Source organism: Homalodisca vitripennis, chromosome 2, assembly GCF_021130785.1.
Source record: "Homalodisca vitripennis isolate AUS2020 chromosome 2, UT_GWSS_2.1, whole genome shotgun sequence".
Taxonomy (NCBI): Eukaryota; Metazoa; Arthropoda; class Insecta; order Hemiptera; family Cicadellidae; genus Homalodisca; species Homalodisca vitripennis.
Window position 1 is genome coordinate 179,490,596 of NC_060208.1, and position 15,725 is coordinate 179,506,320.

General features: G+C 32.5%; 1 protein-coding gene across 1 annotated transcript in view; it reads left to right on the forward strand.

The window, feature by feature from the left end:
• The first annotated feature begins 6,770 nt into the window (after nucleotides 1–6,770).
• Nucleotides 6,771–15,725, forward strand: part of LOC124355112 (integrin beta-PS-like) — a 156,243-nt gene continuing 147,288 nt past the window's right edge. Inside the window, exons 1-3 of the mRNA XM_046806069.1 lie at nucleotides 6,771–6,879; nucleotides 13,017–13,175; nucleotides 14,714–14,966. Of these exons, the coding sequence (XP_046662025.1) occupies nucleotides 13,017–13,175; nucleotides 14,714–14,966 (412 nt within the window). The 5' untranslated portion in view covers nucleotides 6,771–6,879. The remainder of the gene's footprint in view (nucleotides 6,880–13,016; nucleotides 13,176–14,713; nucleotides 14,967–15,725) is intronic.

The following is a 15,725-nucleotide window of genomic DNA, read 5'->3' on the forward strand; positions in this document are numbered from 1 at the left end:
TTTGGACACAGATACTTAGTAAGCTATATCATAATATTTAAATGCCATTCAAGCCGTGTTGACCGTCAAGGATCTATCGTCCAAATTAAATGCCCGTTAGGCTTGCGTTCACCGTCAGAAAATCTATCCTGAGACAAATGCAAACATATGCTTTAAATGGAATTTTGCACACAGGTGATATGTAAGCTACTACAATATACAGACGCCAAACATGAGGTGTGGATTGTCAGAGGTCATATCGTTCGAATTAAATGCACGTTAGACGTGTGTTCACGGTAAAAAAATCACAAACGCGTACCCTCAATGACATTTTCACATAGATGCTCTGTAAGTTAACCATAATTTTCAAAGGCCATGCAAGCGGTATCGACCGTTAGGGATGTATCGCTTAAATTAAATTAAAACCGTTAAAATAACTCCTGAGACAAATACAAACATACGCTCTCAATTAAATTTGCGTAAAGATAAACTAAATGCTATATACAAACGCCGTGCATGCGGTGTCGGCCGTTACAGGACCTAACGGCTAAATTTAATTCACGCTAGATGTGCGTTCACGTTTAAAAATCAATCCTGTGACCAACCCAAAAACATGCCCTTAATGCAATTTTGTACACAGATGCTATTGTAAGTTATATTATAATACGCAGACGCCAAACACGGGCTGTCGACTGTCAGAGGGTCTATCGTTAAATTAATAGTTAGTTAAACATAGAATACAAGTGAGTTAACACCGTTGTAAATAATACAGTTATTGCTATGGATAAAGTATATAATTGCAATAACAATTAAACCCACAATATTTTTAAGACTAATAAATTAGTTAAATTAACTTGGTTCTTTCGTAAAGGTATTTTTATTGCACAATAAACTAATTTATTGAGTTAATACGGTATCAGTGAGCCAATGCGCCAACTACAGTTCCGGCAGAAACGTTCACTCATCACTTCATACGCTACTACAGGCTAAACTAAACTTCCAATAAAAAAATGATAAATTACAAAAAAATATTCATCTATTTTCACACAACTTTCTCGCTGACAAATTTTGCCTGACCAAAAAATAAAAAAATCCTCGCTTACTACTTTTTTCTTGTCATTGTAAACGCTATGTAAAATGTAAACAATAATCAAAATTATTTCGAAATTTTTTTAATATTTAAAAATGTAACCAATAGATTGCCAATATTAAGAGCTTTAATTTGACGCATCTTATAGAATTGTACGACATTGGCTTCACTTTTAAATCGCGAGAGGAAGCCGTAAAGGTCACTGATTTTCGCTGTCTGTTTTCATACTCCGCCGGGACAGTTTTAACACAGCGAGACTGACTTTTTCATGCAGGTTAGTAGTCCGCGGCCAAGTCTACGGTTAAAACTATTATCATTAGCATGTCGGTGACGCGAACCGAGGATTTTACCCTCTACCAAAACGCTCAACGCGCCTAAAGAAGTTTTCACTTCAAAAAGTTCGACGTGCTAGTACTCTACATGCATGATGCGCTAACATAAAATACAAACCAAGTCTGTTCAGACATGTTGAGAACGTAAACAAGATATCCCAACAGGAATAATTGTATAAAGAATTATTTTGTTTACTTTGAGTAGGGAAACATTATAACCAGCTTTCACGTTATATTAATCATAATTTAGAACAAGGCCAGATAGGACTATCTTTTAATAAGGATAGTCTACTAATCATATCCAGTGAAAGATATCAAGGCCAGTTATATGTTACAGCGATACAGTAAACAACCCAATCTTGTTTGATTACTGTATTCACTTTTTAAACCAAAGCAACTAATAGGCCTACCTGCGTGAAATAAACTCTTGATACTCATTTAAATCATCTTTATTAGGCATCAATAAATAAATAGCATCGTAGTAGCTTTTGACGTGACAACGTCTTAAATTAGGTTGCGGCTCGGAGTCACTCATGAAAAAGTGTAACGCCCGGTAACGTTACGATGCCCGTCCAGTGGGTCCGCCGCACGGGATCCGCACGGGATAAAGCAGATAACTGTGGGTCCGCCGCACGGGATAAAGCAGATAACTATGTTTATTCGTGAAAATGTGGAGTGCTTAGATTCGTCATTTACAACAACTACAACAATAAAGGTAAATAATTGTACACTGATATTTCATTATCGTAAACTATGATTGATTGATTAATTGTTAGATTGACACAAAAGTTGAGAAACTGAGTTTATAGGTTATGTCATACTATTGACAAATGTTGATAGTGTTAAGTAAATTATTAGTTTAAATCACTCTGCAATCAATCGTAATTCAGTCGATTGAGAAGAAACAGCGCGTATTGCTAGTCAAACATTTAAAATAACAAATTATAACCTCTAACCTGTCATAACAGTGCGACCAAACAAACGAACTAAACCGACCAATCACCACGCGTGGAGTTAGAATTTAACTGTGTTTAGCAAGAATTTCAAATTCCAATTTTAGTAAATGTTTTATTCAACTTTACCATTTACAATAACAAATTTTAATTAATTTCAAATTATGTACAATGTTTTAGTAAACAAAATATATTTCTATAGTTAAAATTTGTGCAATTCTTATTTTCATTCAATTCCTTGTTCCTATTGTGCAATTTAATAATATTCATATCAATAAATATTCTACCGAGAAAAAGACGTTGTCACGTAAAATCTTCGCCCGTAAAACCGACTTTACAGGCAACCATAATTTTTTATATTGTAAAGAAAGTTGAAAAATGTATTGAGCCAATCATAATTAATATAATATAACTCTTCTTATATAGTGTCACCGCTAAATGTATCATACGATTTTTATATTTATAACTATGGTGTTTAAAGAGGAATTATTACATTTTCCCATACAATGAGTGTGGTTATGTTCTTGTAAACAAATCTTCCAATTTCAAATTTTTTTGTATGATCGTATTTATTGGTTGTTATTTAACTTTGTATAATAATATTTCTATACATTTTATAAAAATAGGGATGGTGGTATATAATGTACAATAATGTGTCTATTGAAATTTAACATGCAATGTAATGTTGAGTCACCTTTTTTCTTTCTTACTTCTATTTAAATTGCGCTCTTTTTTAAAACGTTTGATTGCCATTTTATTAACACTTGTAGTGAAATTTAAAAAATTCTATTAAGATAAATACAACTAAATATAGCTGGTTGTAGCTTTAAAAACAAGGAATTATGATTTATAACACCTTTAATTTTTATATTGTATGATGCGGAATTAAATATTTGGGTGCATTGTCAGATGCATGCCACAAGTATTTTTAATATTCAATAGAAATGTATGAGTATGATGACAGTATCTTCTTAGAGATCCTCTTGCAAGCAAAAGTTTAAAGAGCTTAAAATCCTGTTTTTTTTTTTTTTTTTTTTTTTTTTTTTTTTTTTTTTTTTTAACTCTGCTCCTTTACTGACTGTAATATTGTATTTAATATTACTCCTACCACCAAGGTTACAGTGAGCCTTGCTAATTTATAAAACGTTATATAACAATAAAGAATTGACTATATTATTAATATTAATCCTAACATACCGACCGTGGGCTGAGCACTCCAGGCGTAGTATACACTTGATAAATAGGAAAAATTATTTATCTAAAACTTTCTCTAGAGACAGGAGCAATGCAGTGTTAGGAGCGGAATACAAACGTTTCTGTAATAGCATCTAAAAATATAAGGCAAGAGAAAATTGACTATTTCTCAAGTATGATTGATAGAGCGAATGGTAACTCAAAAAATATACGGATATTGTAAAAAAATTTTGCAAAAGAACCCGTTGAAGAATTTAATAATAAATTGAAATTTATTGGATGTAAAGGGGAAAGAACATAAGATTTCAGATATTTTTAATAATTATCGATATATGAATGATTGACTATAAAGGAAAATATTGATGTGTTTGGTCCCTTACTTTATAATATATACATACATACATACATACATATATATATATATAATTATATATATATTATATATAATAACAATAATATATTATAATAAATAATAATTTTATATATATATAATTATATCATATATATATATATATATATATATATATATATATATATATATATATATATATATATATATATATATATATAATCTTTTTCTCAGGGTTTTGTTCCTGATTATTTTAAAATAGCTTCTGTGACCCCTGTCTTTAAGTCTGGTGATCCGTCCGAGATATCATCATACCGTCCGACCTCAGTCATTAATACCATAGTCAAGATATTTGAGACAATAGTTAAAACATGAGAATTGATTATTTTAACAGTGCAGGAAGAGGACAGACAGCCCTTGAAAAACATATCTCAAATATAATTTACTCTAAAGATCCAACGTAAATTCACACTAGCAGTTTATCTTGATATTCAAAAGGCCTTTGATACCTTATATATCAATATACGAGTATTAATCAATAAGCTTACGGTATAGGCGGGACTGCTCTGGATTAGTTGAAATCATGTTGTACCAAAAGAAAACAAATTGTTAATATTAACAACGTATACAGTGAAATTTCGGAGTTATTCCATGGAACAGCACAGGGTGGTGTACTTGGTAATTTTTCTTTGTGATATATATTAATGACGTGTTAAAGTTACCTTTACTCATCCATATTTTAATTTGTGGCATCAGTGTGTTCGGCATTTAATAAGGATTCACTAATTACCAGGGTAGGACAGGATCTAAAAATAGTATCTGAGTGGATGATCAACAATTATTGACTTTTAATCAATGTTTCTAAATCAATGTGTCTTCTTTTTTTTATCAAAATTGCAATAAAAACATTTTGAGAAACAGTTTAAATTTGGTTTGTCACACGCATCAGTTTGATCATTACCTAAAATGGGATCAGCATGTCGAATGCCTTTCAATAAAACTTAGTAAAAAAGTTACTCTTTATTTCATCTCAAGCAGCGTATAAAATATATACATATGAAACAACTTTATTTTTCTTGGTTTGAAAGTATACTAAGTTTTGTAATAATTCATTATGGAGGAACGCTTCGAACATTGCTGCAGCCAATTAGGCCTATAATGGCACAGAAGCATGCATTGCGTATTGTATATGGCATTAGAAGAATGGATAGAATGAGTTATATTTTATAAAGAAAAAAAATATTACTTTAATCACTTGTATAACCTTTATTCATTAATTAATATCCATAAATACGTAAATCAATTCAAAATTAGAAACGCAAACAGACTAACCCGCAGTGCTCAATATTTACAATTAGAAATACCTTTTTTTACTGCAAGTACTTCTAAACGTCAGTTGTGCTCCCTGGGTTCAAGTTTATTCAACCGTTTCATTATGGATTGCGGCAATGAATTAATTAAAAAAAAACCTAAGCTCAAAATGAAAGCAATATCGTTTATTACGGACAACATCCCTGATTAAAGATGTTATCCATTTGTTTAGGTCATGTTACCATATGCTTAATATATAAGTCTGTAATTGGTTGTACGCTAAATATTTTGGTTATATAGTTATAGTTTTATTTGTTGTATTTGAGTATTACATAATAAGATGAATGTCTAGTTATCGTTCACTTATTAATTTATTCGTTGTATACATGTTTTGTTGGTTATTATTAATTGTTAATTAATTATATTATATTGTTATACATTGTCATCGTTTACACTGTTATATATTTTCATAGTTTGTATAATGGTTATATATTGTAGTGTCATGTGTATGTGTATGCAAATGAGTATAATGCATGTGTATGTGTATGCAGTTGTGTTGAGTGAATTCAGGTTAAATATATGTTTTGTTTATTTCAGTAGCCAAATGTAATCATTGGAATACTGTAAAACGGAAAAAGTATTGTTTACAGTGTAGGCAGGCCATAGTTATATTAATAAGACATCATAGTAAGAAATTAGCGTAAGTCTGAAGTAAATGGACGTACAATTACTCAGTTTTAGTTCCTAGCAGGTATATTTATATATATTTATTGGCTAAGCAAATGCGATGCTTATCACTTGAGGGACAGGAAAGTTTTAATTTCTGTCTTGTCTGTCTATCCGTCCACACGATATCTTGAAAATCCGACGTAGGCCTATATATTTAAATTTTACATCAAGCTTAATTTCTAAATGGGCAACATCGATGATTGCGCATGTCACTGTACAATTTGGCTGATCATTAACAAACAGTGCCAGTTTTGAAAGTATAATCATTAGTTACGAATTTTGGCTTTTTGCTATAGGAGGAGATGGACAACACAGGTTTTAAATATTACAAATTTGAAATTGCGTTCCATTTGACAATTTCTTCTTAACTTAAATAAATTTATAACTTGGTTCCTGTTTTATCGTGTGGGACTAATTGAATTTCCCTTTTAAGTATGTACTAGCATAAAATCTCTAAAATAGTAACATACATTTTTGTTATGTTTTAGAACTTGTTTTCTTGTCCTTTACAGATCACCTTGTGTAAAAAGTTTTATAGAAACATTCAGTTATGTTTGTTATTGTACAACCACCCTTTGATTAGCACCATTTTTACAACTTACTCTTTGTTTATAGATTTTTATAAATTAGAACTTATAAAGCTGTAAACAAAACATGCAATTGCCCACTGTACTAGAATGTAAGGATTGATTTTTGTCAGTAGCATAGATTGAGGTAATAATTCAATATTCTGAAGACGAATCACTGTCTCTGTATTGCGGTTTAATTTGTATCTATGGTTTACCACTTCCTAATTATATAGTGTTGTATTTCCTCATGACACATTGGCTGCTGCAGACACTGAGCGTAGTGTACTGTTATTAGTAGTCTGGATCACTTAGTGTAGGGCCACAGTGCATCATTTTATTGCATCAGATCTCTAGAGGAACATAATCTAAACAAGTGAGTAAAATTGAGTTCAGCTTACACGTTCGTAATAAAAGCTTACCTAGAAATTACTCTATATTATGGCATATATACAGAAAATATTTATTTATATCTCACAACTTTATATGTCTGCTGTTTTACAAAATATATACCAGTCCATTTACATTTGTGATATCCTCAAAACTTTGTAATCCATTACATACATTTTATTATTAACGCATTTAATGTGAAAGATGAAAATTCCACTTGTCCATGTCCCACAAAGACTAAAGACGTTCATTGCCCGTCTCAGACTGAGTGTTGTTTTTGTTAAGATATTTAATACCACATTAAAGCACAACCTGTTTGTGTTTGTTTCCGCTTTTTTATTTGGAACTTCACAAACGTTCTCTACGGAGACGTATAATGTGTTGTTGGTACCTACAACATTTACAAAACATCTTTTAAACAGTGGGAAAGGCAAATAATTACTATGTCTTTGAAAAATCAGATAACTTTACACATTTTATGGAACTTTTTATTGGATAGTAGCTCTAAGAGTGGACGTTAATCAGTAGGCGACATTGAAAGTAAAACAGAACCTGATATCCAAATGCCTCTATATTTAGACAACTGTTATGAGGTTTTTCATCAGATTAAACAAATTCATAATATACATAAAATAATCTTTAAATAGTCTTAATGAATGTTATACTGTAAAATGGACTGTCCTTTCAATTGACATCAATAGTTTTGGGGTAGTTGTTATTAAGGACCATTAAAACCACTTTGACGTTTGTTTGTCCTTCTGTCCATTTCTCCGTCTGAGCGATAACTCTTGATAGAAGGGTCTTAGGTATATAGGTTGAATTTATTTTATTACTAATTATTTATTATTAATTATTAGTCTATCAATTTATTTTACTCAAATGTTTCTATACTCATTTACTTAAAATATATACATACTAGCTGTTACCCGCGGCTTCGCACGCAATTTTTAGAACCGAAGTCCTTATAAAAAGCAATTATGATGTAATATGATGGGAGTCCTACAAACATTTTAAAATTTAAGTAGGCATACATCAGGTAGATATAATTAAGTTCATGGTAAATAGTATCAGAGTTTAACTTAATTATTATACTATGTTTGGCACGTGTAGGAGCATTTCTGGTTCTAATTAATTATATACATAACGTCACAGCTGAATCTGCCTTGTAATCCCGATCAAGAAAACACAAATCTCGGATCACACAGGTCTCAGAAACTTACTTTGGTCAAAAGGCGTACATTTCCAGTCCTTGTCATATATTTCAGGTCTAAGATATTTCCAGTACCATAGTAGAGTTTGCCTTGTTGTTCTGATGAAGAAAATATATATATATATATATACTTACAAAGGACCGAGATGCCTACTTCGATTAAAAAGTGCCTACTTAAACCCTTTAAATTCACTTACCTACTATGTCACAGGTTAGCTTGCCATATTGCCTCGATTAAAATACTATATACGTTCGATTATATAGTTCTCGGAAATCTATTTTGGTCAAACTCGTGTTGGCATAGTTGAGTTTGCTAGGACTGAAAAGCCTATTACGGCCTAGGGGGAAGTCCTACCTACTTCTTATGTACTTCCGGTATAAGGGGGAAATCATTATTAAGGTTGTGCAACATTTCAAAATAATCGTTATTAAAGTTTTGCGTTACACTTGTTTTTTGGGCTTTAGCCAGGGAAAGAATGAATCGTTGAGGTATGTCAGTATTCATTTCTCTGTTTTTCCGTACGCCATTGTTAAAATGTAATATCATAATGTCAAGGAAGCCCACCAGTTTAAGTAACTTATGTGAAAACATTCACAACTTTGTTCAATAAGGTTAGTTTTATAACAGTGTTTAATCCATTAGATGATTTGGGGGAACTCCACCTAGAAAATAGAAAAAATTATAAAAAAATGTAAAAAAATTTTATTTTTATTTTTTATTTTATGGTTTCTCCTGAACATTTTGATATGTAACATGTACCATATCTATTATTAAATGTGCTAGATTTTTATAAATCAAGTAAGTGCTGCAAGTGTTTATTCGCTGCCATTTTCGAGAACAAGTAATGCAACATGATTGTTTCACACACAAATGATATTTTATGTACATAAATATATGTATAACAACCCTAGAGAGTGATTATACATTTGGTTTTGTTATGTTGGTCAACCTGGTTACAGTAAATAAACATTGAACTGAAGTAGCAGGTAATAGAAACTAAACAAAATCAGTATGAACTCATTTGATTTATCAGTTGTATTACTGTGATTGTTTTGTTCAAGTGTAACCAGTGCTGTGTTTATTGTGCTTTTATATTTTATATTTAGTATAAAACTGATTCTGGATGGATATTACCCTTGTATAGGTAAACTTTGAACTATATTTGAATGTTATAGGTTAGGTAAAAATTATGCCTGCTACTAAAAGGAAAACTGTTGACTCAAGAGTCTCTAAAACATTTAGTAAAAAGAATAAGGCACGCCTAGCCGCTATTGCAAGATGGTCAACAAACCTAGGCCTACAAAATCATGCCACAAACAGTCCTGTATATTCAGGAGAATCGTCAAATTTGAAACCCGAAGAACCGATTGGTTCCGGGTTAGGCCTAACTCAACAACCAAGCACATCTAGTAACTGTGATTTGCAGCAGACTAGGCCTAATGAGGATAGTGATTTTAAAACTAGACTGTCTGATTTAGAAAAATCACTAAATGTAGGCCTAGTAGAAAATGATATTGAAATGAACCGTGAAAGCTTGCAGTACGGTATTATTGATTTTGGTTGTATAAATAGCCTGATTGGGAATCTAGCCTGTCCTAAATGCAAAGAACTAACCCTATCATCAAAAATCTCATGTAGATTTGGACTAGCCAGTAAAGTTGAAGTGGAGTGTAGTTCATGTAATATAGTCTCCAATTCTTATACATCTAAAAAAATTGATGATAATAATTCTTTTGACGTCAATTCTAGAATGGTAACTCACTTCATATCAAATGGACAAGGATACAGTGCAATGGAGAAACTATGTATAGTGCTAAATATGGAAATTATGAGCAATAATACATTTAGTAAAATTGCAAAATCAACAATAGAAGCTGGTCAAATAAATCTGGCCACTGCAAGAGCCCGAGTACGACAAATATACGCTGAACTGGAAAATTGTAATAGGCCTAACGACTACGATGGGCCTATAGACATAGCAGTATCATTTGATGGCACATGGCACAAGAGAGGCCACACCTCAAATTATGGTGTTGGTTGTGTAATAGAATTACACACAGGTTTAGTTATAGATTACTGTGTTTTATCAAAGTACTGCCATTCATGCGCGTTAGCGGAATCGGATCTTGGCAAAAATTCCCCAGAATTTGACATTTGGTTCTCAGGCCACAAATCTGAATGCAGTATAAACTACAAAGGATCTTCACCAGCAATGGAGGTTGAAGCAGCAGAAAGACTTTGGAAAAGATCTAATGACTATAATTTCAGATATACTACTATTCTCTCTGACGGTGACTCTAAAGCTTGGCAACACATTCAAAATTTGAACGTTTATGGGGACAATGTAACCATAAATAAAGAAGAATGTATAAATCATGTCTCCAAAAGATTAGGAACTGCTTTGAGAAAAGTAGTGAAAGATTGTAGGGTAAAAAAAATTACTTTGGGGGGAATCAGCTATGGAAGTTTGAAAGATGCGACCATAATAAAGCTTCAAAAATACTACAAAAACGCTATTTTAAAAAATAAAGATAATGTAAATGGAATGAAAAGCAGTATCCTTGCAACACTACATCATTGTGTTTCAACAGATGAAAAGCCCAGACATTACAAGTGTCCCACAGGTACTAACAGTTGGTGCTTTTATAATAGAGCGTTGGCAAATGGCGAGACACCAGGACCTCATAAAGAAAATTTGAAAACTCCTATAACAGAGACTGTACTAAAACACATTGCACCTGTGTATCAAAGACTTGCTTCAGTTGAACTGTTGAATAGATGTTCTAAGTGCCTGACCCAGAATTCAAACGAGAGTTTGAATGGACTTATCTGGACCAAATGTCCTAAGGTACGCAACGTATCTAAAAGAGCTGTAGAAACTGCGGTGGCTGCGGCTATTGGAGAATATAACTTTGGTAATACAGCTATAACTACTGTTATGACAACTGCTGGAATGACAATTGGGCATAAAAGTAATGTAATCATGAAAAGAAGAGATAAGAGAAGAATCAGACAAGCAAAATTGAAGAAAACAAAGTATTTTCAAGAGTACAGAAAAAAATTGCGTATGATAAAACATTATAGAGAACAAAAACTAAAAGAAGGAGAAGGTTTAACTTATGGAGCTGGTGAATTTTAGGTGAGAAAGCAAGGATCCTAAGTAATATAAGTATGTTTATAGCTCATTTAACCACTGTTATAAGTAAAAATAAACTTTAAACTCTATTATTCAGAATTTGTTATTTTCACTGTTTTCGCAGCTAGGTGCGGACATAACTCAAGTTAGGTTATAGCTAGAGCCATAATTTTTTTTTTATTTTGAAGCTTATAAAATGGTCTGCAAACTGTAGCATTGGTTTTATAAAATAATGTATGAAAGAGTTTTTATTTTGTTTCCTTTCGTAAAAATAAAGTTTTCAACAATAAAATATATTTAAAAAATTATAAACAATGAACAGTGTTATATCTCATCAAACCCATGCTACACTTTGCAAACAATAGTATAATCTTAAAAAAAAAAAAAAAAAAAATAGGTTCTACCTATAACCTAACTTGAGATATATCTGCACCAATGAAATAAGTTTTCCGCAATAAACCACCCCTACCCCTAAGGGGGGGTTGCAAAAATGTTAATGTATGGTATTAAAAGTTTTGTTTTTTGATGCTCTTTCAAACTGCATTAATAAAAAAATATTACCACTGCAAATAAAAAAGTCATTTTTTAGGTGGAGTTCCCCCTTAATCCGTCACTGGCGCAATCGGGAGTAAAATTTATATATTAATGTTTTATTTACTATCTGCATTACACTACCGATCAAGCACTGTTTACTTATTACTGATAACATTTTAATGTAAACATATGTTTCAGAAAGTTTGTCGAATTATAGCTGTCAACAGCTGTTTAGTGCCAGTTTAATTTGAATTATGAAACTTTATTACGTTTCGTTCTTATCATAACATTCGAATGTAAACAAACAAAATTTTCAATTTGATTTCGACTTTATTTGGTGAAATGAATGTGTTATGGGTGGTAAAAAGCACTCTACATAAGTGTTAATTCAGACCAAAAGCTATACCTGTTCCAAATTTCAGCACAATCAATATAGCAGTTTCAGCGTGATTCTAGGACAAACTTCCAAACATCTAAACATATAAACATCCAAACATTCAAACTTTCGCATTTATAATATTAGTGGGATTGGTTCTGCATGTTTGGACCAATATTATGTCTGCAATCACCATCAAATTATATTGTCAGATACAATATTAAAGGAATCTGATAATGGCACCGTGAGGTTTCTTGCTAGATACAAAGTATTGAACCAAGTCACTTTTTCAAATTCACGATCAATGAAATTCCTTTATAGCCATGTTCAGAATGTAAGTTAGGTGGTAAAAATGCCCTGTGCGAATCGCAACAGCTACTGTTCAGCCGATAGTTTGAAGAGCTTTATCTGGGTTGATAGATGGGATGAGTAGGTTCTGAAAAGCGTTCTGAAGGTCTTTTTTTGAGTTGAGATATATTTGGGATGAGTAGGTTGAAGCCCTTGATTAGACTCAGAACTGTTGTAGGTTACCTGAATTTTATGAACAATCATAACTCTGTTCAGTAGACTTTCTCCTTCTGTGTTTCCGTCTTTTGTGATTCTAACAGTTTTTAGAATTTTATTATTTAGTGACGACTTTATACAACTACTACTAGAAATAGGCAGGAATTTCTTAAGAGTTTATGGGATTTATAAATTATAGGCGTATGTTACATGTTTTCGTGTTACTCTTCATAATGTAGATTTGACAACTGTAAACAAACAAGTGGTACAAACTTCACCACTGCTCACGCTACACGGAAACAAAGGTTATTTTCTTGACAGCCCACATAATATAGATATAAGAATATGTTGTTGGATTGCAGATGGAGGTGCGGCTGTGGTGGATGTTGATGCTGAGTGTAGTGTGCGTGTCTGTACACTGCCAGCAGTCCAAGAAGTTGACACAGAACTCTTGCGCAGTCAAACAGACTTGTCACGACTGTATACAGACGCCGTCCTGCGCCTGGTGCGCCCAGCCCCAGGTCAGTAAGTTGGGATTATGAATATATATCAATCAATTCTTAATTATCACATAACATCAGCAAAGCTAACAAAACAGCTAACGTTGTCAATTATATTGGCAGGAGTAATTTTAAATATAACATTACAGCCAGTTAATAAATATAAGAAAATAGCATAGCTAAATTAAAAATTAAAACATACTCAGATTTACATTTTACTTATTTACTATGTGTTGCCATCATTTCCTGAATACCATAATAATATTTCCCCAATTCAAAATTGTATTAGGCTAGTTTTAAACGAACGATCCCTTTCTTACATTATTCTTAAGTGATCGAGGTAATTTACTAAAGATTATTTTCCTCATATAAAGAGGGGTTTTTTCCAAATAATGTCAGCCGATGTGTGGAATATCGAAAATGATTTTTTGTCAACTGTTGTACCCTTGGTCTATTAACCTATTGAGTATTTGTTTGTAATCCGTTTGCCGCAACAATAAAACTTTGAAATGTAAAAGTTGTTAGAATTGTCAGTATTTTAAACTGTAAACTTTTGCTTACAAGAGGATCTCAAGGAAGACACTGTAATAGTCCTCAAACATTTCTTTTGGATTTAAAAAATAATTTTGGCACTTGACACTGTTTATCAAAATTCAATCCCGTGTTGTACAATAGAAACAAGTAGGGATTTCTTTATTTTAAATATACAACCAGATATGTTTGGATATGATTTTTATAACAAAAACACATTGTTTGATTTCCCAACAAGTACCAATGATATAGCAATAAAACGTTAACTCTAAATATTATCTCTTATACAAATTTCTCTTTGGAATTCGTGATTTTGTAATTAAAACCTGAGTAATTGATGATTGTCAAACTAAGGTGTGATTTCTTTCCAATACAGTACCAAGTCCAAATAAAAATGTATTTAGTGAATATTTAATGTTGTATCATAAATGCTGGCAGATCGCAGTCATTATTACGTCTTACGTTGTATGCATAACATAGAGTAATCTACATGTCCTGTGAAGGAAGACAATTCGTGATAGCGTGCATCTAGAGTAGACCTTGTTGTGTAACAACTTATTTAGAAAATGAACTTGCAAAGTCCAGAAACCGTGGTATATATCCAGAGTTGAGTGCCGTTTTTATATAAAATGTTATTGATTGGGTTTTCTATAGGGGCATTCTTATTTCTACGTGATTAACAAATACTGTTACGACGTCCAATAAGGAATTGTAATGAAACATTTAGCCTAATTTAATTTGCCATTTCCCAGAACACTAGGAAAAAATTAAAAGTATGAAGTGTTGAAAATTGTTTGTGTTGGTGGTATCGTTAAATTCGATCATTACAGTTTTAGCAGAATGTATACATACGAGTATATTTCTCCTCACTATGGATGACATATAATTTAAATCTTGTCACTGCAATAACTTTAGTTTACCTAAATTTAGCTACTCATAACCTACACATAACGTTTTTATGTTCTTCAAATTTCTTACTATAACTGGTGTTTTTATAAATCTCTAAAACGTTTAAACCCGACTAGCAGGGATTTGAAGACCGTCAACGCTGCTACCAGCCAAGTGGTAACCCTCGTGTTCAGTGTGAGAAGTCGTACATCGTGGACCCAGGCAATGAGTTCAGGGTCATAGAGCAGAGACGACTCAGTAAGGGCAAGTACTCCGGTAACGGGTACTCCACCAATACAGCCACATCTTCATCGTCTTCCTCATCTTCATCATCGCCCAACCACGAGGCTGTGCAGATCTCACCCCAGCGGGTCTCCCTCAAGATAAGAATCAGTGAGCTGTCTCAATTATATACAATTCCTTAAAATGTCCTTATTCTTATTCTTAATCTCTAGTAAAATAACTGTATCTTCTGAAAATTTTAAACAAGCCAAAGGGCCCCCAACCTGTAATCATCACCTGTATCAATATAGTCAGCCCATGACTTAATCATTAAGAAGCACATGTAAATTCCTATCATTCTAGAAAGGACGGTTCTTTCTAAGCAGGTTTGTTACTATATATTGAACTTTTCTGATTGTTGTATTTATTTTATAATATGAAGAGTGTCATGTTGGTGTAATCTATACAGATTTTGAAAATACCTTTGACCAGGTGAATCAATCATCAGTTTTCTTTAGGAGATGGACTAATTTTGTTTGCCACTACCATTTACAAACTTTTTGTGCTTCTTCCTCAGGGGACAAGCAGAAGAAAGGGAGTCAAACAATCTATAGGGCTTTGACTAGCCTAGTAAATATAAGCCGTTGACCGATCAAATTATTTATTCTCCTTTTACCCTGAGGATAAAACACAAGATTTTTGACACTCGTAGTAGATACGAGAGAGATCTTTTCTGTCAAACTGGAAGGAAATCCAGACTGGGGTAGTTATGATCTCCTAACTCAGCAACAGGAGCCTTCTTGGTTGTTGTCCTATATCCTGCTTTTCTATTACCCTTCCTTCTGGTTTTCGGGGTTGACACAATAAACATAATGCGTGCTCAAGGAATTTCGATTGAGCACCTTCTAATTCCAAAGCTGAATAGTTTTA